The 24184-nt window shown below is 47.0% G+C and overlaps 1 protein-coding gene and 1 non-coding gene across 2 annotated transcripts; one reads left to right on the top strand and one right to left on the bottom strand.

The window, feature by feature from the left end:
- Window positions 1-6877: 6877 nt before the first annotated feature.
- On the bottom strand, window positions 6878-7068 carry LOC113878701. The gene has a single exon (XR_003507119.1). It is a non-coding gene; the product is annotated as a U2 spliceosomal RNA (small nuclear RNA).
- A 12294-nt stretch (window positions 7069-19362) lies between these two features.
- On the top strand, window positions 19363-23246 carry LOC113878287 (putative uncharacterized protein DDB_G0294196). Its single transcript, XM_027519309.1, has 4 exons — window positions 19363-19568; window positions 21300-21585; window positions 22033-22082; window positions 23055-23246. The coding sequence occupies exons 1-4, from the start codon at window positions 19476-19478 to the stop codon at window positions 23079-23081; spliced, it is 456 nt and encodes a 151-aa protein (XP_027375110.1). The 5' UTR covers window positions 19363-19475; the 3' UTR covers window positions 23082-23246.
- The last annotated feature ends 938 nt before the right edge of the window (window positions 23247-24184 follow it).

Raw genomic sequence — 24184 nt, 5'->3', positions numbered from 1 at the left:
GGGTTTGTCGGGGGCCGCCAGGCAGACAGAGCCCAGAGTTTGAGCAGAGGGAGAATTACGAGGGCGGGGGAGGGGAGAGGCAGGAACCGCCTTGCCTGAGAACGGGTCTCCGTCCCCCTCGTAACGGCTAGGCTCCTTAACTGAGACCCCGGGGTCACCAGGCGGGCGCACTTGTCTTTCCTCCGTTCTCCGCTAAGCCGCTAGAGAGCTGCAGGGTCTGTGAAACTATCACAGTCGCCCCTCCTCCTAACCGACTTTCTGCCGCCGCTGCTGCTGCTAAGTCGCTTCAGTCGTGTCCGACTCTGTGTGACCCCAGAGACGGCAGCCCACCAGGCTTCCCCGTTCCTGGGATTTTCCGGGCAAGAACACTGGAGTGGGTTGCCATTTCCTTCTCCAATGCATGAAAGTGAAAAGTGAAAGTGAAGTCGCTCAGTCGTGTCCGACTCTAGTGATCCCATGGACTGTAGCCTACCAGGCTCTTCCGTCCATGGGATTTTCCAGGCAAAAGTACTGGAGTGGGATGCCATTGCCTTCTCCGAACTGACTCTCTAATTCAGTCGAAAGAAAGTCGCTCAGTCGTGTCCGACTCTTTGCGACCCCATGGCCTGTAGCCTACCAGGCTCTTCGTCCATGGGATTTTCCAGGCAAGAATACTGGAGTGGGTTGCCATTTCCTTCTCCAAGGGATCTTCCCGACCCAGGGATTGAACCAGGGTCTCCCGCATTGTAGGCAGACGCTTTACCATCTGAGCCACGAACCTGAGGGGAAAGATCCCTGACCTCACGACAGCCACCTGCCAGGCACTGCCCTGCATTCTTTGCTATGATCGAGCCCACTTGGATTGAGGAGGATTGACACTGTTCTCATCTTCATTTCACAGTCGTGATCAACGAGACCAGAGAGGCTGAGAAACTTGAGGATTGACACCGTTATCATCTTCATTTCACAGTCGTGATCAACGAGACCAGAGAGGCTGAGAAACTTGTCCTGGGTCACTCAGCTAGAAGGCAGTTGACCTGCGGAGTTGATCACGGTGTTCCAAGAACTGCCAGGTTCTGAAGCACAGGTCCCGCTCACTGATGGAGTCCAGACCAGTGACTGCACTAGTTGTCTAGAACTTTCATATCCCTTTTTGCACCCCCGCCCATCCTTCCGCAGAGGAGGACCCTACTTTGCATACCCCAGGGGCGTGGTCAGCCCTTCTGGTCAGCCCTTCTAGCTCGGTCCTTGGCACTGTCCTGGCCCCCGTCACTCTGCAGAAACTGCTGTGGCGCCATAGGTCGCTGCGCCTGCCGCACACTTTGCACGAGAAGACGGGGAAAGCCACAAGAAGAGGAAGGCGACATTGAAGGACAGCAAGGTTGCTGGTGACACACACATGGATTTGCTGGCGCAAGGCCCACAGCTCCATGGTTTTGATAAGAGTGGGTGGCCCCTGGGGTCAAGTCCTCACCTGAGCTTGTCTTGGCTTCTGGCTCTCTGATTCCCTGCCGGCTTGGGTTTTCCCTGTCTCCTGTGGGAGAGGAAGGGTGGGGGGAGTGATCTGTTTCACTTCTTAGGGAACCCTAATAACCTTCTGGACAGATTAGCTCTGAGGTCCCCTCTGGACATGCCTGGCAGGAGTCAGCCCTCAACTAGCAAACACTAGGGATAAAGAGAGTTTTTGCCAGGTATTTGGGAATTGATCCTCAGACAGTTTCATTCCTGCAAGGGAGTGTCTCACATTAAAGTGATTTACATCACCTTCTAGTTCATGCATAGGACCCTTAGGAGCTTGGTTAACTTGAGTTAGTACCCCTTCCCCATCATGCCCTGTTAAAGTATTAGTTGCTCAGTTGTGTCCGACTCTGCAATCCCAGACTGTAGCCTGCCAGGCTCCTCTGTTCATGGGATTCTCCAGGCAAGAACACTAGAGTGGATTCCCATGCCCTCCTCAAGGGGATCTTCCTGACCCAGGGATCAAACCTGGGTCTCCTGCATTGCAGGCAGTTTCTTTACTGTCTGAGCCACCAGGGGAAACCCCACCATTCCCTGTTCTCTGCTCAGACAGAAATTCTACTGCTGGCCCCAGACCTCATCCAGATGCCATGTGCCTTCACTAAGGTATTGTATCCTCAGAGTCCCTGATATCCTTGCCCTGAAGGAGTTAGGAGTAACAGGTCAGGATGGGACTCTAGGATGACCCGCAGAGGTCTCAAGCATTTCCTGTTTCTGCAGCCTGAGGAACCAGGTACCTTGTCAGACTCTTGCATTTTTGCCAAACTCACAGGTTATAGATTATATCTCATTGTTGTTTAAATATGCATTTCTCTCTTTATAGTTGTATGAAAAATCATATTTATTATAACTAATTTTAAAGACTTTATTGAAGGACAGCATACAAAAATGATGTTAAAGTGTAAAACTTGATTAAATTTCACAAAGTAAACACAATTGTAACCATTACTCTGCTTAAGAAAAAGCATTACTATCTCCTAAGAAGATGTTCTTCTGTCCCTTTCTTGTCATGACTCTCTTCTGCCTCTAAACAATGATATTTGTTATCTTTCCCAAGAATTGTGGTTAAATTTGTTTTTATTTCGGGCTGTGCTGGGTCTTCATTGCTGCGTGCGGTCTTTCTCTAGTTGTGCCCAGCGGGGGCTGCTCTCCAGTTGTGGTGCCTGCGACTGTCATCACAGTGGCTGCACTTGCTGCACATGCGCACTAGAGGCAGGCTCAGCAGTTGTGGTGTACGGGCTCAGTTGCCCTGTGGCATGTGGGATCTTCTGGGACCAGGGATTGAACCATTACCACCTTCATTGCAAGGCAGATTCTTAACCACCACCAGGGAAGTTCCAGAACTGTGGGATTTTTTAGCCAAATTTTATTGAGCGGTTTGCTTTTTTCTGATCACATTCTCAGGTCTCTTTGTAGAATACTGAGTTTCACCCTACTTGTGATAGATTTGCAAATATTTTTTTCCCAGTTGCTTTTTAATTGTGTAGATGCGAATTATATAAATGGATATAATATATAAATGTTTATAAACACTTGACTTTCAGAGTCTGAGTTATAGTATGAGTTAGGTCATTGGGGAAGGACTTACTGAGACAGAGTGAGGAATGCAGGAGGTTGACAGTAGGAAAGGTTAATGCTTTGAACAATAAAAGGCAGGAAGCAGGAAAGAAGTTCTGAACCAAGTTGGCAGCTAGCAGAGTCCAGATTTCCACCTCACCCAACCCAACCCAACCCAAGAAATGACTGGGCCCTGTGACTCCATGGAGTTCAGGATTGAGGTCCCCAAGAAGTATGGGGCTCATTGTGTCTTCCGTTGCCTGCCACAGTGGCCCACTGTTCACGTGCCCATTGGGCCAGGCCGGGCATGGCCAGCTACAAATGCTGGTGGAGTTAGTCTGTCTGTTGATTGTCCAGTGCCCTCCTCCTCCTCAATCCTGACAAACCACTTCTTAGATTGGCTGCTGTTGTGGGCCTGACCAAGTTTTCAGTCTTGGAGGCCTGCTATACAGTTTGTGACTCATGGTCTCTGTCCCATGGTAGCCATCTGCCGGGGTCCAGCCCCGGCTGATCCAGGGTATTCGAAGGAGAGACGGCATAGGCGACCTATTTATTTAAATATTTATCAAAGATATAAAGAGTAATAGAATGAGGATAGCTCAGTAGGAAAATTCAGTGGAGAAAAGAGGCTGAGTAGCTTGGTTTACGCGGGAGACCAATAAAACTTCAAGACAAGAAGTTTGCACCACTTACGTAGGCCGCAGGCATCCTTCCGTTCTCCCGAAGGAGAGGAGACACTGAGGCCTCCCCGGTCCGATCTTAGAAGCCCAGGCATAATTAGCAAGCATGGCGGGTTCCGCGCTCCAGATGGAGACTCAACCAGAATTTGGGAGAGAGAGCGACATGGGGAGACCAAGTTTCGGTGAACAAGGCCCACACTTTATTTTCCAAAGTAGTTTTTATACCTTAAGTTATGCATAGAGGATAATGGGGGAAGGGGTAGAGTCATGCAGTAAGCCAGGCTTTCTTCCTGCAAACTTATCATATGCAAAAGTTTAGGTGATTTGCATCATCTTCTGGCCCGGAGGCCTGTTAACAGTTTAAGACCCTTTCTTCAGAAAACTTATTTTTCTCTAAAGGTGATTGGTCAGGAGCCACCCTCCAGAAGCATTAGATAAAGTTGCATTCCTACAGAGCAAAGGTGCAGTGGGCTATAACAAGAAAAAGAATTAACTCAAGGGTCCCAGGTTACAAACATTAAAGCTACTATTTACACCAATTATATTAATCAATACACTGCCAGGGACACAGCAGGTAAGGGATATGGAGACTTAGCAGCAAACATTGGCCCAACAAGTGAAAAACCCTTCACCAATACAATTTCTAATCAATCTTTTAACTGCTCAAAGGAATCTGTATTTAGACAGTTTAGAACATCTCCTGCCTCTCACAGTTGGGAGGCTCTGAGCAATCACATGTGGCCGGAAAAACCTATTCAGGCAGGCTAGAGGATTTCCAAAGGAGTTTGTAGGTTGAAACACTGTCACACCCAGGAATTATTAACTGGAGCTGTAAGCTAACTCTTTTTTCAGAGAGGTAGTGGGGGACAGCCCCCCGTAAAGTCAGAGGTGTAGGTGAAAGCACAAAGCAGAAAGTAGGCAGACTCTGGTTTTGGGGTAAATGCTCGAGAATTTCCAGGGGGACTCCTGAGGCTCGATCCCGCCTTTGCGTATGCCGAGCCTCCTTCCTCATGACCTTTGTCATGGGTGGAGCTCCTCACGCTGGCTCCCGGCAGTGATAGAATTCCAGTTGAGCTATTCCAGATCCTGAAAGATGATGCTGTGGAAAGTGCTGCACTCAATATGCAATATGCCAGCTCCGGGCAGCCATCTGTCTCTACAAATGCCTAGTAGTTTGCCAGAAGCTGCTTTTGGGAACATGGACAAGCCTCTGTTGCTGTGAGTGTTGTGTCCTGGCTCTAGAGCCCTGAGGCCTTGCATTGCGATCCCCACTTTAGCTTACCACCAAGTCCCTCACTTCCCTTCACTCACCTGCCCGTCTCTAAGATAATAGGGTCTGCCGCGTCTGCTGAGCTGAGTAGCGGGCTTGCCTCACCTCACTTGCTAGCTTTGCACCCCTTTCTGGCCCAGGCCCAGCTCCAAGCCAAACGTGTTTTGGGTCACCTGGCTTTATGAGCCCAGGCAGGATTTTTTTGTGTAGAATGTGTTTGAAGTTTCCAGAACTCAGAGGCCCAACTAGGCCCTGTGCTCTCTTCTCTGTGGTCACTGTTGAAAGAGGAAACAATTTACCTCTCCTTTGAGAAAGGCTGGGCTGGATGAAGCACAACCTGGAATCAAGATTGCCAGGAGAAATATTGATAACCTCAGATATGCAGATGACACCACCCTTATGGCAGAAAGTGAAGAACTAAAGAGCCTCTTGATGAAAGTGAAAGAGGAGAGTGAAAAAGTTGGCTTAAAGCTCAACATTCAGAAAACGAAGATCATGGCATCTGGTCCCATCACTTCATGGCAAATAGATGGGGAAACAGTGGAAACAGTGGCTGACTTTATTTTTCTGGGCTCCAGAATCACTGCAGATGGTGATTGCAGCCATGAAATTAAAAGACGCTTACTCCTTGGAAGGAGTTATGACCAACCTAGACAGCATATTAAAAAGTAGAGACATTACTTTGTCAACAAAGGTCCGTCTAGTCAAGGCTATGGTTTTTCCGTAGTCATGTATGAATGCGAGAGTTGGACTATAAAGAAAACTGAGAGCCGAAGAATTGATGCTTTTGAACTGTGGTGTTGGAGAAGACTCTTGAGAGTCCCTTGGACTGCAAGGAGATCCAACTAGTCCATTCTAAAGGAGATCAGTCCTGGGTGTTCATTGGAAGGACTGATGTTGAAGCTGAAACTCCAATACTTTGGCCATCTGATGCGAAGTTGACACATTTGAAAAGAACCTGATGCTGGGAAAGATTGAAGGCGGGAAGAGAAAGGGATGACAGAGGATGAAATGGTTGGATGGCATCACCAAGTCAATGGACATGAGTTTGGGTAAACTCCGGGCGTTGGTAATGGACAGGGAGGCTTGTATGCTGCAGTTCATGGGGTCGCAAAGAGTTGGAAGGCCTGGTATGCTGCGGTTCATGGGGTCACAAAGAGTCAGACACAACTGAGCGACTGAACTGAACTGAGCTAGGAGAGTGTTGCAGCTGGTGCTCCACAGTAGGAACCCCTAAACATTGCAGCCTTTCTTGTTTTACTGTAGTATCACTTCTCTTCTCACTAAGTTCACTGTGCTTTGTCAGATTTCTGGTGTGCCAGCACCTTTCCACTTTTTTTTTTCAAGAGTTCATATCATGGAAAACGAGTCAATATGATATGTTACACTGCAGCCTGGACAATAAAAAATTACAAAAGTTCTGTGGAATAAAAGTCTAAAATAGAAAAACTGTTAGTTCATGTTTCAACCTTCTAAAAAAATAAATAAAAACCAACATTCAAAGTGTTAGTTTGCCACTACAATTTTTTTGAAGTATGATGAAGCCTGAAACTATTTACAAGGACGTAGTTTTAACAGGACTAACATTTAATTCCAAGGTCTCCTAAGTACTGAAAAGTGAAAGTGAAGTTGCTCAGTCGAATCCACTCTGCGACCCCGTGGACTGTAGCTTACAAGGCTCCTCAGTCCATGGGGTTTTCTAGGTAGTAGTACTGGAGTGGATTGCCATTTCCTTCTCCAGGGGATCTTCCCAAACCAGAGATTGAACCTGGGTCTCCCGCATTGTAGACAGATACTTTACCCTCTGAACCACCAGGGAAGTACTTTTTGGTCCCGTTTAAATCTAACTTTTATTACCAAAGATATTTCCCTGAGGAGGTGCACCGTTTCTGGAAGTACTACAGTACCAAGTCAGTGCGTGGAGTGGACAGAGCGAGCTCCTATTCCAACTCCCTGCTCCAAAAGTCCACTAAATATACTGTCCTCGGATAGAGAACGTATCAGACATTAAACTTATAAGAACAGATACTACACTTGATATTAGACAAAAGGCCCAGAACCGATACCCTGTCACTGTCTGTCGCTGTCTGTCGCTGTCACCGTCCTGCTGCCGTGCATATTACAATCAGTGTGACCGGGTCCCCGCTCACTCCAGGTCTCCCTTCCTTTGCTTCGTGGACACTACTGTGAATGGTGCTGTACTGGACTCTCGTGCAAATTTTTTATTCTCTACATTGTAGGAGAGAATTTATAACCTGCTGTAACTTTGTCATTCCCTGACAGAGGCGCCATTTCTAATTTGCATGCCCCGCCCTTTCTGTGAGGGTGGGTGTAGCCTTTCGGGTTGACAGCCAGCTTTTCTGCATGGTTTCTGCGCGCATGAGCGGAAGCTGGGCCGGGGCGGAGCTCTTCCTTGGCACTGGCTCATGGGGAAAGGCAGGATTTGGAGATGTTGGGGTTGGGCGAACCGAGTAGGGGCTCTGTGTAATTGACCAGCCGACTGGTCCGAGTACGAAAAAAGTCATCTGGTCTTCACTGTGAAAACAACAGGGTCCCACGGGTTGGCTCTGTCCAGCCATAAACCACTCGGAGGCTGGGACTCTGGGAGTGTCTTGTCTACTGTCGCCTACCAGGGGCTATCCAGAGAACTTGAGACCTGAGATCTGGCCCTCTGAGTACTGCTGCCCTGTTGTCAGAATCCCCACCCTGCCCCGGCTGCAGGCCCCTAGGGCAAACCCCTTAACCTCCAGAGCTCTAATTCCCCAGAGAGGTGGAAACCTTAAAGCCTATCTTGTGGGGTTGTTGTTGTTCAGTCGCTCAGTCGTGTCCAACTCTTTGCGACCCCATGGACTGCAGCACGCCAGGCTTCCCTGGCCTTCACCATCTCCCGGAGCTTGCCCAGATGCATGTCCATTGAGTCGGTGATGCCATCCAACCATCTCATCCTATGTCGTCACCTTCTTCTGCCTTCACTCTTTCCCAGCATCAGGTTCTTTTCTAATGAGTTGGCTCCTTACATCAGGTGGCCAAAGTATCGGAGCTTCAGTATCAGTCCTTCCAATGAATATTCAGGATTGATTTCCTTTAGTATTGACTGGTTTTGATCTCTTTGCAGTCCAAGGGACTCCCAAGAGTCTTCTCCAACACCACAGTACAAAAACATCAATTCTTTGGCGGTCAGCCATCTTTATGGTCCAACTTGCACATCCATACATGACTACTGGAAAAAGCGTAGCTTTGATGAGATGGACCTTTGTTGGCAAAGTAATGTCTCTGCTTTTTAATACACTGTCTAGGTTTGTCATAGCTTTTCTTCCAAGGAGCAAGTGTCTTTTAATTTCATGGCTGCAGTCACTATCTGTGGTGATTTTGGAGCCCAAGAAAAGTCTGTCACTGTTTCCACTGTTTCTCCACCTATTTGCCATGAAATGATGGGACCAGACGCTATTGATCTTAGATTTTTGAATGCTGAGTTTTAAGCTAGTGTTTTCACTCTCCTCTTTCACCTTCATCAAGCGACTCTTTAGTTCCTCTTCATTTTCTGCCATCAGAGTAGTGTCACCTGTTTATCTTAAGTTATTGATGTTTCTCCTGGCAATCTTGAATCTAACTTGAGGGCATACAAAGGGAGCTAAGGAGGCGACCTTGGTTTAGTAATCTAGAATGTGGATCCTGGTGTCCAATCAATGAGGTTCCAATGAAGGGGGCATAGCTGTGACACTGAAATAACTGAGCAACTGTATCTCAGAGAGACAATACAATAAGAAACATTGTTTGGGCCAAGGTTTGCACTGTTTTCCTTATATCAGACTTTCAAAGTTTACCTACAGATGGATTGGTTGAGACAGGTTAAGCAGCTCTGCCTAAGACCACACAGGGGAAGAGGACAAATCCATCTGAAGCCAAGAGTATGGGACCTAGAAAAGGGCAAACAAAGAGCCATTCTTGTGTGTCCAGCCCAGTATAAGAGTAAGTGTTGCTCAGCCTGACACACAGGTCTTCTGTAGAGAGATAAGAACAAGCTGTCTGGTGCAGCAGTTAAGAGCAGAGACTTGGAACACTTGGCCTCTAATCCCTGTTTACCTGTTAATCACATGGCCTAGTCATGACTTGACCTCCTCTCTTAACCCTCTGTCTTCAATATATTATCTGTAAATTGGAGATAATGAGATGAGAAATTACTAGACATAATCTTAGGAATTATGAGACATGCCTGGCATATAGTTAACATGTAAGAACAAGCATTAGGGAAAATATCTCAGGCAAGTCACTTCTCTGTAGCTTAGCCTCTTCATCTAGAAAATGAGAATATTAACATGTAATCCTGTGCTTAATCTTCCCTCACTCACCCAGGGCCCCTACTCTCCCTTACCTGGTTTTATTTTACTCCATAGCATGTATCACCTGACATTTTATACATTTATATGTTGCTTTTAGCCTAATAGTATGTAAGCTGCAGAACAGAGACCTTTGTCTGTTTTATCCACATTTATATCCTCAATCTTTAGAATAAGGTCTGGCATATACTAGGCACTTAGTATATTTTGCCTAAGTAAATAAATGCATAAATATTAAATAATGCAATTTGTACAAATAGAAAGAGATCAGCGAACCTCCCAGCTTGTAGTAATTATTATGATATTGTGTTTCACTACACTTCTGCTTGCTTCCATGTTTATCAGGCCATCTTGTGTTCACTAGTTAAGATTCCTATGTATTTTGATCTTTGGAATGGAGTGCCTTGGGTTGAAGACATGCATGGTCTGTGATTGCAAAGGAGTATCTCCCTTTGTAAATGAATGAGCCTTCTGGTTCATGCACCACCTTCTCGTGAGTTTGGTTAATGTGAGTCAGTGCCCCTCAGCCAGATCACATCCATGTGTACAGACCAAAGTGCCTATAAAAATTCAGGCAACATCGGGGGTGTGGCTGACTGGCAAACCTTTGTCCAAGTGTCCTCCAGTCTCACTATGGACCCAGTTATCATTGATGCCAGGGAGTTGAAAATGGTAAACGAGAACAGAGACTGGAAGAGCACAGGCAGACTTCTCAACCAGTGCCTGTTTCCCACAGCCTTGCCCAACCATGTTATCAAACTTTTGCATACTATCCAATGTTGCCTCTTACTGTGAGCAAGGTTGTACAATTTTTCGTTTGCTTGAGATTCATTATTATTTTCTGTGAATTGAGTGTTCATATCCTTTGCCCACTATCCTTTGAATTGTTGATATTTTTGCATTTCCATCTCTAACCTACTTCACAGATATAGATCTGGCTTTATTTTTCTGGATGGCTACCCAGTTGTCCCAACATCATATATAAAATAGTCCATCTCCTCATCAGTTTCAGATGCCGTCTTTTTTTTTTTTTTGTCTTTTGGCCATGCCCCATGGCATGAGGGAATCTTAGTTCCCTGATAAGGGATTGAATCCATGCCCCCTGAATTGGAAGCTCGGAATCTTAACCAGTGGACTGCCACAGAAATCCCTCAGATGCCACCTTTATCATATTAAAAAGTCTATATGTGATACTTCCCTGGCAGTCCAGTGGTTTAGAACCTCCCTTCCAATGCAGGGAACAGGGATTCAGTTCCTGGTCAGAGAACTAAGAGCCCATATGTTATGGGGCAATTAAGCCTCTGCACCACAACCAAGACTCAGAGCAGCAAAAAAAAAAAAAAAGTCTGTATGTGTCTATTTCTGGACTTCTCTTTAAAAAAGAAAAAAAAAAAAACTTTGTGATATCCTGTTTTTAAGATTCTTGGTTGAACTGATTCTTCGGTATCACACCTACTCTGTGCATGCCACTGTGTGGGTCCTGGGATCACACAGGTGAATATGATCTTTTTCCTGTGGTCAGCAAGGGGCACCTGCCCATGTTCTGCCATTCCTCCTCTGGCTGCCACGCCACCACGTCCACTGCTCTTTGCTGCCATGGAAGCCTGTGACAATCAGATAAGTCTGCCCACGCCAAGGCAGCCAACTCTGAGTGCTTCTGAGTGTTCCATTCCTGGGCATCAGAAGTCTGCCTGGCCCCTGCCAGCTGGGGAAGACACCTCTTCAAGTCCAGGCTCACTGTGTCTGTTTTTCCTGGCCCTGCAGCAGCCCTGCCTTCACCTCAATTTTGACCCGGTCCTTTTGGATGGCTCCATCAGGTTCTTTTCATCACTTGTCAGCTTCCACAACTAGTTGAAGAGACCTGGAGGGAAATACCATCTTGTTTTCTCCTGATCTTCTCTCCCTTCTGTCTGGCCCTATCCTCTTACCCTCAGTTCTCCCTCTCCTTCTCCTTTTTCCCAGTCATAGAACAAAAAGCTTTCACTTTTATGACTCACAATAGAACTGGATCTGTCTGTCTTTGCAGTGGGAAAAGGAGATTGTTTTTCCCAGCAACATGATCAGGGTGTGCATGGGCCAGCAGAATGTCTGCTCCTCACCCCACATCCTGAATGTGCTGGGGATCCTGCACACAATAAGTGTTTGTGTACTAGAGAGCCAGTTTCCTGTCCAACTAGACTGGATCCATAAAACTTGGGCTCAACCAAGAGCTGGGCTTTTCAAAACTTGCCTGGCATTATTGAGCCTCAGTGAGTATTTCCAAATACCCACATTTCCTTTTTGTCTTTCAGCAGCCCCAAACAGAAGGTGTCACACTCAATAATGATGCCTAATTTCCTCCATTCCAAGATGCACATCCATCTTTTTTTTTTTTTTTTAAGAATAGTTTCATTTATTATTTTTGGCTGTGCTGGATCTTTGTTGATGCTCAAGTTTTCTCTAGTTGCAGAGAACTGGGCTACTCTCTAGTTGTGGTGTGTGAGCTTCTCATTGCGGTGATTTTCATTGTTGCGGAACTCAGGCTCTAGGCGTGAGGAAGTCAATAGTCACGGCTCCTGGGCTCCAGAGCACAAGCTCAGTAGTTGTGGCACACAGGCTGAGTTGCTCCACGGCATGTGGGATCTATCCGAATCAGGGTTTGAACCTGTGTCTCCTGCATTGGCGCGTGGATACTTTACCACAGAGCTACCAGAGAAGCCCTATTTTTCACATATTTGTATCTCAGAAACCAGGATGCACCTTACATTTGATGCCAGGAGAAAGCACTGCCAGTGTTTACATTGCAGCATGTCTAGAGAAAATAAGGGCACCTCTCATGAATGATGACATCTTCAATTCGTGAAATACTATAATAAAAAAAAGCCTCTGTTTATTGTGTCACATGGATTATTTCCTTTAGTCATCACAACCCCTCTAGGGTAGAGATATTATTACCTCTACCCTGCAGGAGAGGAAACTGATCAGAGCAGTGAAAGCGAAAGTCACTCAGTTGTGTCCAACTCTTTGTGACCCCCATGGACTACACAGTCCATGGAATTCTTCAGGCCAGAAGACTGAAGTGGGTAGCCTTTCCCTTTGGGTAGCCTTTCACTTCTCCAGGGGATCTTCCCAACCCAAGAATTGAACTGGGGTCTCCTGCATTGCAGGCAGATTCTTTACTAACTGAGCTGTCAAGGAAACCCTGATCCCAGGAAGCCCTGAGTAGAGCAGTAGAGCAGCTAGATCATGTTCCCACACCTAATAAATAATGCAGCTCTATTTCACAAGATTTACCTGGTCCACACATCTAACTATACTTTGTTCCTTCCACAACTAAAGATTATGTGTCTTGCACACTAAAAAGCTTTATTAAAAGATGAGAATGTCCAAGTGACTACAATCAGGTAGCAGCACAAGAAAGTTCCCCAAGGACCAATACGAGTTAAAATCCAGATTGGATGGGGTGAAGTGGGACGTGGAATGGAATCTAGAGCTGGAAGGAGCTCTGAGGTCAGAGATGGGGTTGGGAGAGGCAGGGTGTACAGAAGCAGGAGAGAGGCTCCGAAAGGGATGAGGAGGGAAGGGGCACAGTCTTGGCAGACTGAAAATCCTTCCTCTGGCAGGAGGACAGGCTCAGAGGGTCGAAAACAGTTCCCCTAATTCAGCCCAACCCACCTCCCCAACCCTGAGCATCTTTGCATTTGAACCCTATTCTTTCTAGGGTCTGTCCAACCCTTTGCAGCCCCATAGACTGTAGCCCACCAGGCTCCTCTGTCCATGGAATTTCCTAGGCAAGAATACTGCAGTGGGTTGCCATGCCCTCCTCCAAGGGATCTTCCTGACCAAGGGATCAAGCCTGCATCTCCTGCATTGGTAGGTAGATTCTTTAACACTGAGCCACCTGGGAAGCCCTCTTTCTAGGGTAGGAAGAGAGGAAGAGGGAGAAACAAAGGGATACAAACAGAAACCCACAACCTCTTTTGCCCATTTAATTATTGAGACAGTTAAGTGCCTTTCTCTTCCTCTTCTAATAGTTATTTTCCACCTAAATGTCTGTAGAATTAGTTTATAATAAGATATACGTGTTGTGAAAATAAATGTCCAGTGACAAGCCTCAGATTTACATTTTGTGTCTGGAAAACTTTGCGTATCTATTGTTGCATATAACACCCCTGGGTGCTAGGAGGAGAAGGGAATAGCACCTCTTTTAAAAAGGAATAAAAAGGGACTTTTCTGGTGGTCCAGTGGTTAAGAATTCGCCTTCCGATATAGGGGAGTGGATTCAAACCCTAATTGGGGAACTAAGATCCCACAGGACTTCCCAAGTGGTGCAAGAGGTAAAGAACCCACCTGGCAATGCAAGAGACATGAGAGACTTGGGTTTGATCCCTGGGTTGGGAAGATCCTATGGAGGAGGAAATGGCAACCCTCTCCAGTATTCAGGCTTTCCTGGTGGCTCAGACGGTAAAGAATCCACCTGAAATGTGGGAGACCTGGGTTCAATTCTTGGGTTGGGAAGATCCCCTAAAGCAGGGCAAGGCAACCCACTCCAGTATTCTTGCCTGGAGGATCCCCATGGACAGAGCAGCCCGGGGAAACTACATGCTATGGCTGCTGAGCCCTCCATGCTCTGGAGCCCTTGTGCCCCAACAAAGATCCTGTGTACTGCAACTAAAACCCAATGTAGGGCTTCTTTGGTGACTCAGAGGTAAAGAATCTGCCTGCAAATGCAGGAGACATGGGTTGGATTTCTGATCCAGGAAGATCCCACATGCCTTGGAGCAACTAAGCTCATGGGCCACAACTATTGAGCCTGTGCTCTAGAGCCCAGGAGCTGTAACTACTGAGCCCACTCACAGCAACTACTGAAGCCCAAGTGCCCTGGAGTCCTTGCTTGGCAACTTCTCTCCTTGCAGTGAGAAGCTGGAGCAGCAACGAAGACCCGACACAGCCAAAATTTAAAAAATAAAATAAAGATCCAACACGGCCAAATAAATAAATATTCAACTCTTTCTGACCCCATGGATTGTAGCCTATCAGACTCCTTCATCTATGGGATTTTCCAGGCAAGAGTACTGGAGTGGGTTGCCATTTCCTTCTCCAGATCTTCCCAACCCAGGGATTGAACCCGGGTCTCCCGCATTGTAGGCAGATGCTTTACCGTCTGAGCCACCAGGGAAATCCAAATAAATATTACAAAAAATTTAAATAGGAAAAGAGAGATGTAACAAGATTCACAGACCCACCGGCTCCTCAACAGAACTGGGGCAACCCTATCAGCCAGCCATAGCCAGGTCCCCCCATTGATGGCAGACACTTCCCACACATCCCATGGTGTCTTCCAACGACCTTCAGAGGAGAGGCTCAGAGATGCTGAGTGATCGGCCTAAGTTCTCCTAGCTAATAGGTGACACAGCCAGGATTCAACCAAAGTCAGTCTAACTCCAGAACCCTATGTGAGTACAGTATACCAGCTGCCTGAATTGACAGACTCTCTATGAACCTGTTCTCTGGTTCAAGGGCTATATCCTGCACCCTCCCTCCACCAGCGCAGTGTTACAGGGTGAGGCTGGGTTCGAAGCCCCTTTTTCACCCACATCCCTCCCTTGTTTCCAGCTGCAATCAGCCTCTGCTGTTTCTAGAAAAATTTATATCAGTGCAGAAAGACCAATAATCTACTTGATGAAATGACCCACTGTTCTAGCCTCTCCACCTACTGGGAACTCAAGGAGTTCAAAATGAATCTCCCCAGAATGTGTCACTAATACGTGGGGTGATTCGAGCTCAAGGCAGTGGAGGATCCAAAGACCCAGGAAGAGCTTTTTATCTCTCACTCAATTGCCTAAAAGAATTTAGACAGGGGGCTTGTCTCAGAGAGAGTTATTATCAGAGAGAACTTTTATCTGAGAGACTCATCTGCACAGCAGGGCAAACAACTCATTACCAAATACATGATCTCTTTTTGTCCTGTGATTTACCCTTCTCTGTTTTTGTTTTTTTTTTTTTAATTTGGTTGTGCCGGGTCTTAGCTGTGGCACACGGGCACATGAACTCAAGTTATGGCATTCGAATGCCTAAGTTGCAGCATGCGGGATCTAGTTCCCTGACCAGGGATTGAACCTGGCCCCCTGCATTGGGAACATGGCGTCTTAGCCACTGGACCACCAGAGAAGTACCCCTTCCTCAGTTTTGAAGCCCTAAACTCTTATCCCATTCCTTAGCTCAGAATGGCATATTAGCCTCAACGTCCTTGGGTCTCATATTCTTTTAAAGAAATGTTTATTTTATTTTTATTTTTGGCTGAATCAGGTCTTACCTGCAAAGCTTGGGCTTCTCTCTAGTTGAGGTACCTGGGCTTAGTTGCCCTGGGGCATGTGGGATCTTAGTTCCCCTACCAGGGATGAAACCCGAATTGCCTGCATTGGAAGGCAGATTCTTCACCACTAGACCACAAGGGGAAGTCCCAGGCCCTTATATTCTTATGGGATCCCTGAATATATGTAATTACACTTGTTTTGCTCCTGTTCATCTGTCTTAGGGGTTTCCCAGGGGACTTAGTGGTAAAGAATCTGCCTGCCAACAGAGGAGACGCAGGAGACATGGGTTCAATCCCTGGATTGGGAGGATCCCCTGGAGGAGGAAATGGCAACCCACTCCAGTATTCTTGCCTGGGAAATTCCATGGACAAAGGAGTCTGGGCAGGCTGCAGTCCATGGAGCTGCAAAGAGTTGGACACAACTGAGTGCCTGAACATGCATGCATGCAATCTGTCTTGTGTCCATTTGATTATTAGACCAGCCAAAGAACCTAGAAGCCCAGAGAATGAATTTTTCCTCCTCAACAGGATGCAAATTAGGTAGAATAATAAAGAATCCTAACCTGTAGCTCAGCAGTTTTAATCTTCATTGCATATATTTCTCATCTATTAATCCATTTTGTCCTGTGTGAACCCTGTGACATCACTAGGTCAACACCAAAATCAGATTGATTACACTCTTTGCAGCCAAAGATGGAGAAGCTCTATACAATCAGCAAAAACAAGGCCAGCAGCTGACTGTGGCTCAGATCTTGAATTCCTTATTGCCAAATTCAGACTTATATTGAAGAAAGTGGGGGAAACCACTAGACCAGTCAGGTATGACCTAAATCAAATCCCTTATGACTATACAGCGGAAGTGAGAAATAGATTTAAGGCACTAGATCTGATAGACAGAGTGCCTGATGAACTATGGACAGAGGTTCGTGACATTGTATAGGAGACAGGAATCAAGACTATCCCCAAGAAAAAGAAATGCAAAAAAGCAAAATGGCTGTCTGAGGAGGCCTTACAAATAGCTGTGAAAAGAAGAGAAGTGAAAATCAAAGGAGAAAAGGAAAGATATACCCATTTGAATGCAGAGTTCCAAAGAATAGCATGGAGAGATAAGAAAGTCTTCCTCAGCGATCAATGCAAAGAAATAGAGGAAAACAACAGAATGGGAAAGACTAGAGATCTCTTCAAGAAAATCAGAGATACCAAGATGGGCTCAATAAAGGACAGAAATGGTATGGACCCAACAGAAGCAGAAGTTATTAAGAAGAACTGGCAAGAATACACAGAACTGTACAAAAAAGATCTTCACGACCCAGATAATCACGATGGTGTGATCACTCACACTCATCTAGAGCCAGACATCCTGGAATGTGAAGTCAAGTGGGCTTTAGGAAGCATCACTATGAACAAAGCTAGTGGAAGTGATGAAATTCCAGTTGAGCGATTTCAAATCCTGAAAGATGATGCTGTGAAAGTGCTGCACTCAATATGTCAGCAAATTTGGAAAACTCAGCAGTGGCCACAGGACTGGAAAAGGTCAGTTTTCATTCCAATCCCAAAGAAAGGCAATGCCAAAGAATGCTCCAACTACTGCACAATTGCACTCATCTCACAGGCTAGTAAAGTAATGCTCAAAATTCTCCAAGCCAGGCTACAGCAATACATGAACTGTGAACTTCCAGATGTTCAAGCTGGTTTTAGAAAAGGCAGAGGAACCAGAGATCAAATTGCCAACATCCGTTGGATCATCAAAAAAGCAAGAGAGTTCCAGAAATATATCTATTTCTGCTTTATTGACTATGCCAAAGCCTTTGACTATGTGGATCACAATAAGCTGTGGAAAATTCTGAAAGAGATGGGAATACCAGACCACCTGATCTGCCTCTTGAGAAACCTGTATGCAGGTCAGGAAGCAACAGTTAAAACTGGATATGGAACAACAGACCGGTTCCAAAAAGGAAAAGGAGTTCGTCAAGGCTGTATATTGTCACCCTGCTTATTTAACTTATATGCAGAGTACATCATAAGAAATGCTGGGCTGGAGGAAGCACATGCAGGAATCAAAATTGCTGGGAGAATTATCAATAACCTCAGATATGCAGATGATACCACCAGTATGGCAGAGAGTGAAGAAGAACTAAAGAGCCTCTCGATGAAAGTGAAAGAGGAGAGTGAAAAACTTGGCTTAAAGCTCAACATTCAGAAAACTAAGATCACGGCATCCGGTCCCATCACTTCATGGCAAATAGATGGGGAAACAGTGGGCACAGTGGCAGACTTTATTTTTTTGGGCTCCAAAATCAGTGCAGATGGTGATTGCAGCCATGAACTTAAAATATGCTTATTCCTTGGAAGGAAAGTTATGACCAACCTAGACAGCATATTGAAAAGCAGAGACATTACTTTGCCACCAAAGTCCATCTAGTCAAGGCTATGGTTTTTCCAGTGGTCATGTATGGATATGAGAGTTGGACTATAAAGAAAGCTGAGTGCCGAAGAATTGATGGTTTTGAACTGTGGTGTTAGCGAAGACCCTTGAGAGTCCCTTGGACTGCAAGGAGATCCAACCAGTCCATCCTAAAGCAGATCAGTCCTGGGGGTTCATTGGAAGGACTGATGTTGAAGCTGAAACTCCAATACTTTGGCCACCTGATGCAAAGAACTGACTCACTGGAAAAGACCCTGATGCTGGGAAAGATTGAGGGCAGGAGGAGAAGGGGACGACAGAGGATGAGATGGTTGGATGGCATCACCGACTCAATGGACATGGGTTTGGGTGGACTCTGGAAGTTGGTGATGGTCAGGGAGGCCTGGCATGCTGTGGTTCATGGGGTCGCAAAGAGTCAGACATGACTGAGCGACTGAACTGAACCGAACTGAACCCTGTGAGGACAGTAACAAGTATTAACTTTCTGGTTTTCCAGGTGAGGAAATGGAGTCTCAGAGAGATAAGACTGGGCTCAAGTTCAGAAGAAGAGATAGAGGGTTGACTTGAGCCCAGCATATTAAATCCCCAGGACTAGGGTAATTTCTAATAAGCCACCTTGTTGTATTCACAGAGCTCAGACCCCAGTGAAAGTTAGTTGGATTTTTTTTTTAATTAAAAAATTTTTTATGGCTGTGCTGGGTCCTCTTGCTGCACTTGGGCTTTCTCTAGTTGCTGAGAGCCGAGGCTACTCTTTAGTTGTGGTGCACGGGCTTCTTATTGCGGCTGCTTCTCTTGTTATGGAGCACAGGCTCTAGGCTCATGGGTTTCAGTAATTGTGGCACACAGGATTAGTTGCCCCATGGCATGTGGAATCTTTCTGGACAAGGGATCGAACCCATGTCCTCTGCATTGACAGGTGGATTCTTAATCATTGGACCACCATGGAAGTCCTTGCATTTTCTTGACTCAGAACAGGGGGAGGAGATGGAGGACTAAGGGAGGAGGAGAGGGAGAGGTCAGCAGAGGGCCAGATGAAGATGCTGAAATCCTGGTGTGGGTAGGAGAAAACCAGAGAGAAAAGTCAGACCACTTGGGAATTGTCCCTGGGGTCCACTGAAACTCAAAGCTAAGGTGGAAAGGTGTCTTCTACCTGCTCAGGGCCCCGGAGAGAAAGGTGCTTTAAAGATGTTCTCTGGGAGGCTTGGGAGGAACACCTCCCTCCTTCCCATGGCAGGGGAGGGGGGCCTGCCCAGTTGCCCTGGTAGTGGTCACATTGTGAGGTGGTTCTGGTTACAGGCCACAGGGTTGAGGTGAGAGGAGACAGAAGTGGCGGGGGCAGTGGCAGCCTCCTGGGCTCTACCTGCCCCCACCCCTCTGCCTTTTGTCACCTCTCCCTTCTGTCACCCTCACTGTCATGGGCAGTGCTTACCACTGGGAGGCCCGTCGGCGGCAGATGGCTTTGGACCGGAAGAGGTGGCTGATGGCCCAGCAGCAGCAGCAAGAGCAGGTGCATGAGAGGGGCCAGGTTCACCAGGGTCCTTCCAGGGATAGGGAGGAGATGGGGAGGGAAGACAGATCCCCAGGAAGCTATTATCCGGTGAATGTTGTTTTGCTTGGAGCTGGAGGAAAGCAAATTCCTTTGATGTCATGGATATGTGTGTGAGCATTAGGGTGACTCAGCTTTGCAGTTATACTAGGCTGAGGCCTCATGTGGGACTGAGGGGTCAGGCACAGGAGGTTTTAAAGCTGCACTGTCTGATAGGGTGGCTACCAGCCTGTGTGCTATAGCCCTTGAGATGTGGCTAGGAGACTAAGGGGCTGAATTTTAAATTTTACATACATTTATTTAAATATAAATTTAAAAACAAATATCCACTTTACATACTGGCAAAATTTTAAGTATGTTTGGAACAATTTGGGTAAGTAAATCTACTTTCTTGATTGTAAAGTATATGAACTCGAAATATCAAGTTAACTTTGTCAAACTTGCCTTTCTAAAATGAATTTGTTTTACTTTACTTTTGGCTGTGATGGGTCTTCGTTGCTGCATGCAGGCTTTTTCTAGTGCGAGGGCTTCCCATTGCGGTGGCTTCTCTTGTGCGGAGCACAGGCTCTAGGGGCATGGGCTTCAGCATGGCTGGTGGGCTCTAGAGTGCAGGTTCAGAAGTTGTGCACGGGCCTAGTTGCCCCATGGCATGTGGAGTCTTTCTGGACCAGGGATCGAACCCATGCCCCTACAGTGGCAGGTGGATTCTTAACCACTGGACTGCTAGAGAAATCCCTTAATCAAACATTCTTGTTATTATTAATGTATTTATTTACGGTTGTGCTGGGTCTTCCTTGCTGCTGCAGCTTTTCTCTAGTTGTGGAGAGCAGGGACTACTCTCCAGTTTTGGTGCACAGGCCTCCCATTGCAGTGGCTTCTCTTGCTGCAGAGCGCAGGCTTCAGTAGCTGTGGCACACGGGCTCTAGAGCACAGGCTCAATAGTTGTGCTATACGGGCTTAAGTGCTCCTCAGCATGTGGGATCTTCCTGGGTCAGGGATCAAACCGGTGTCACCTGAATTGGCAGACGGATTTTTTACCATTGAGCCACCAGGGAAGCCCTGCAACCAAACATTTTTTTGAAAAATGTAATGTCTAAATTCAGATGTGCTGTTGAGTATAAAATGCCCTCTGTGTTTTGAAGACTTAGTACAAAAACAAACACTATAAATTATCAATATTATCATATTGAGTTTATGTTTTGGATGTATTGGGTTGAATAAAATACATCGTTATACTTAGTTTTACCTATTTCTTCTTCCTTTGTTATGTGGCTAATAAAAAATTTTAAATTATATATGAAAGTGAAAGCGTTCATCTCCGAATATGGTACCCATTATATTTCTACTGGACAGTGCTGTTTGAGGCATTTGTAAGAGATTATTCTTTACTCTCTGGCACTGCAAACGGCCTTCAGTGCACACAGCTCTCAAGCTAGGAAGTAGGCGGTCAGAGGCTGTGTATACTGGGCAGGGGCTGTGCCAGGGGGCACTGTTGCTATAGAAACAGTTTAGGGTGTGGATGGGTGAGGTGAGATGGCTCAGGCTCCAGGCTCAGGCTTCAACTCCAGGGAGCAGAGACCCTGCAGCCACCTCTGCCTCGGATTCCCTTGTCTTGCTTCCTGCAGTGTCTCTGGCAAGGTGGTGACTGGATGGGGTGGGAGGAGGATTCCACTTGTGGGGGCTTCTTGCCAGGAACTGAAGAAACGCCAAGAAGAGGAACGGCAATGTGAGGAGAAAACCCAGCCACCTCAGGAGTCCCAGCAGGAGTCGCAGCCACCCCTGGCGCAATCACAGTTGCCACCTATGCCACAGCCGCCGCAGGTGCCCCAGCAGCCACCACAGCCGCCTCAGCTAAAGCAGCCAAATGCCCAAGAATGTCTTACTCAGTGCACCTCCAAGTACATCCTCCAGGATTCCCAGAGGCCAGGTCCCCACAAGGACACATACCAAAGAGAGGTGACCAACCCTCATGGTCCTGGTAAGTAAGATGCCCGGCAGTGGGAGGTAGTGAGGATGGAGTCCCTGGTTAGGGCCCAGATTCCATATTTGGGGGAATCTCCTTTACTTGGGAGTCACTCTCTCTGAGTGGCTTTGTGCCAAGCTAGGGTGGCAGAGAAACCTGCCAACTTCCACAGAGGGTGGCTCAGAAGTTGTCAGTCCCTCCTCTAGGGTGAGGGGGACAGATGGGGGAGGGAGCCAACAGAGGGTGGGAGATGAGTTGTAGGCTTAGCAACAATATCCTGACCCCTGTGGGGTCTGGAACAGGGAAGCACAGGCTGACTTCCTGGTAGAGAATTTTCAGTGTGGGCTGGGTCTGTGCCTTGCCTTAAATAGGGGCCATGGCCTGCCTGGTAAAGAATCCAGCTGTGCCATGTTCCATTCTCAGAACTGCCAGATGAGTAACTGTGCTTTGTTTCCTCATCAGGTGGCAAGAAATCTAGCCCAGATATGCAAACCAAGTACTCACGATTCACGGTGAGACAGATTCAAAGTGTGAAAGCCAGATAGCTTCTGGCTGTGTGTCTGAGTGTGGTTGAGTGTAAGTGTGGGGGAGTCTAGAAAGGCTTCCTTGGCAGGAGTTGGGAGAGGGGATTGAAGCTGTTCAGTCATTTCTGGATGGCCCATTCCTCCATTCCTTGGCCCATAAGAATGTCTTGGTAGGCCCCATTGCTCAGCACTAAGTGAAGGAGCTGACAGTCTAGTTAGGAAGGCTGGACAGGTACAAAGAAGCAAAATCTAGGGGCTGATTAGGGTAGAGCCAGCTAGGCAGGAGGGAGGTAAGACCTGAAGTAAGAGGTATGGTCTCAGTTAGGATCACCACTCTCTGGTAGCATGACTCACTCTCTGAGCCTCAGCTGCCCATCCATTAAAGGAGAATGATACCAGTTCCACAGTAGAGGTGTCATGAGGACTGGATTAAAAGGGAAGGCATTTGAAGCACTTAGCTTAGTGTCTGACTAATTGTAGACCATCAAACCCAGGAAGACTCTTGAGTGTCTTGGGAATTACATAAAACAGGATGAGCTTTGGAAACGTTTTTTTTTCCTGACACAGGTGCCAAGGATGGGAGAACCCGATCCTAGTCCTTTAAGATGAGGACTGGGCCACTCACTATATTTCAGTTGGATTCCTTTGGCTTCGAAGTAATTAATTAATTATCGCTCAGTCATGTCCGACTTTTTGCAACCCCATGGACTGTAGCCTATCAGGCTCCTCCGTCCATGGGATTTTCCAGGCAAGAGTGCTGGAGTGGATTGCCATTTCCTTCTGCAGGGGATCTTCCTGACCCAGGAATCAAACCTGGGTATCCCGCATTGCAGGCAGACGCTTTACTGTCTGAGCCACCAGGGAAGCCCTTTGGCTTCAAAGGGCTTACTTAATACAGTAAGCAAAAGCAGTGGGCCTGGGAACTGCTGACCTGTTTTGTCTCCTGTCTCTCCTTCTCAGTCAACAAATTACGTCCAGCAATGGTGATTCAGAAATAGACCCCAAGATCCCACTGGCCATCAGCAAAAAATCAGATAAGCGACCCGACCTTCTTACCACCCAGCAACACCTCCACTTCAAAAGCCAGTCCCTCCTGATCCACTCTGGCAGAGGAGCTGAGCCAGGAATAAAATGATTTCTTCCTGGAAAGAATCGAAGAGACTGGTCAGGCTCTGTGAGACTGGGATGAGAAGGAGGGGCAGGAAGAGGATGGAGGGAGTGTGGGAAGAAAGTGGAAGGTAAGTCCCTGCTTCTCCAGGCAAAGCCTATGGGAGAACTTGGCTTTGCGCCCCTCAAGTCTACAGCTCCACTACTGGCCCTTATTTAGCAATGTTCGGTCTGTCGGGAACTCATCGGGTTCATGACTCTCCATCAGCCCAGCCCCCTGGAGGATGCTTACTGAGATTCAGCTGGGGGAGGAGGGGTTGTATCACACCAGAGCAGACCTAGGGCAGTGATAGGAAGAAGTGGCAGACAGGGACCCCCTCCCCCAAGTCCAGCATCAGTCTGGTCCACAGCGGGCACTCCGCTGTTGATGATGAGAGGCAGGGACGGAGATAAAGAACTCAGAGGAAAGCGGGACTGCAGTCTCAGGCACAGGACACCTGACCTTAGGAAGAGGGGGACTCAGTTCACTTCAGTCGCTCAGTCGTGCCCGACTCTTTGCAACCCCATGAATCGCAGCACGCCAGGCCTCCCTGTCCATCACCAACTCCCGGAGTTCACTCAGACTCATGTCCACCGAGTTGGTGATGCCATCCAGCCATCTCATCCTCTGTCGTCCCCTTCTCCTCCTACCCCTAATCCCTCCCAGCATCAGAGTCTTTTCCAATGAGTCAACTCTTTGCATAAGGTGGCCAAAAGTTTCAGCTTTAGCATCATTCCTTCCAAAGAACACCCAGGGCTGATCTCCTTTAGAATGGACTAGTTGGATCTCCTTGCAGTCCAAGGGACTCTCAAGCATCTTCTCCAACACCACAGTTCAAAAGCATCAATTCTTTGGCGCTCAGCTTTCTTCACAGTCCAACTCTCACATCCATACATGACTACTGGAAAAACCATAGCCTTGACTAGATGGACCTTTGTTGGCA

This window comes from Bos indicus x Bos taurus, chromosome 19, assembly GCF_003369695.1.
Source record: "Bos indicus x Bos taurus breed Angus x Brahman F1 hybrid chromosome 19, Bos_hybrid_MaternalHap_v2.0, whole genome shotgun sequence".
Lineage (NCBI taxonomy): Eukaryota > Metazoa > Chordata > Mammalia > Artiodactyla > Bovidae > Bos > Bos indicus x Bos taurus.
This window is presented reverse-complemented; position numbering and strand designations above follow the sequence as displayed.

Coding starts and splice junctions, on each gene's coding strand:
- LOC113878287 (XM_027519309.1), top strand. CDS start 19,476: ATGGGCAGTGCTTACCACTGGGAGGCCCGTCGGCGGCAGATGGCTTTG. Junction 21,586..22,032: donor GACCAACCCTCATGGTCCTG/GTAAGTAAGATG, acceptor TTTCCTCATCAG/GTGGCAAGAAATCTAGCCCA. Junction 22,083..23,054: donor CCAAGTACTCACGATTCACG/GTGAGACAGATT, acceptor TCTCCTTCTCAG/TCAACAAATTACGTCCAGCA.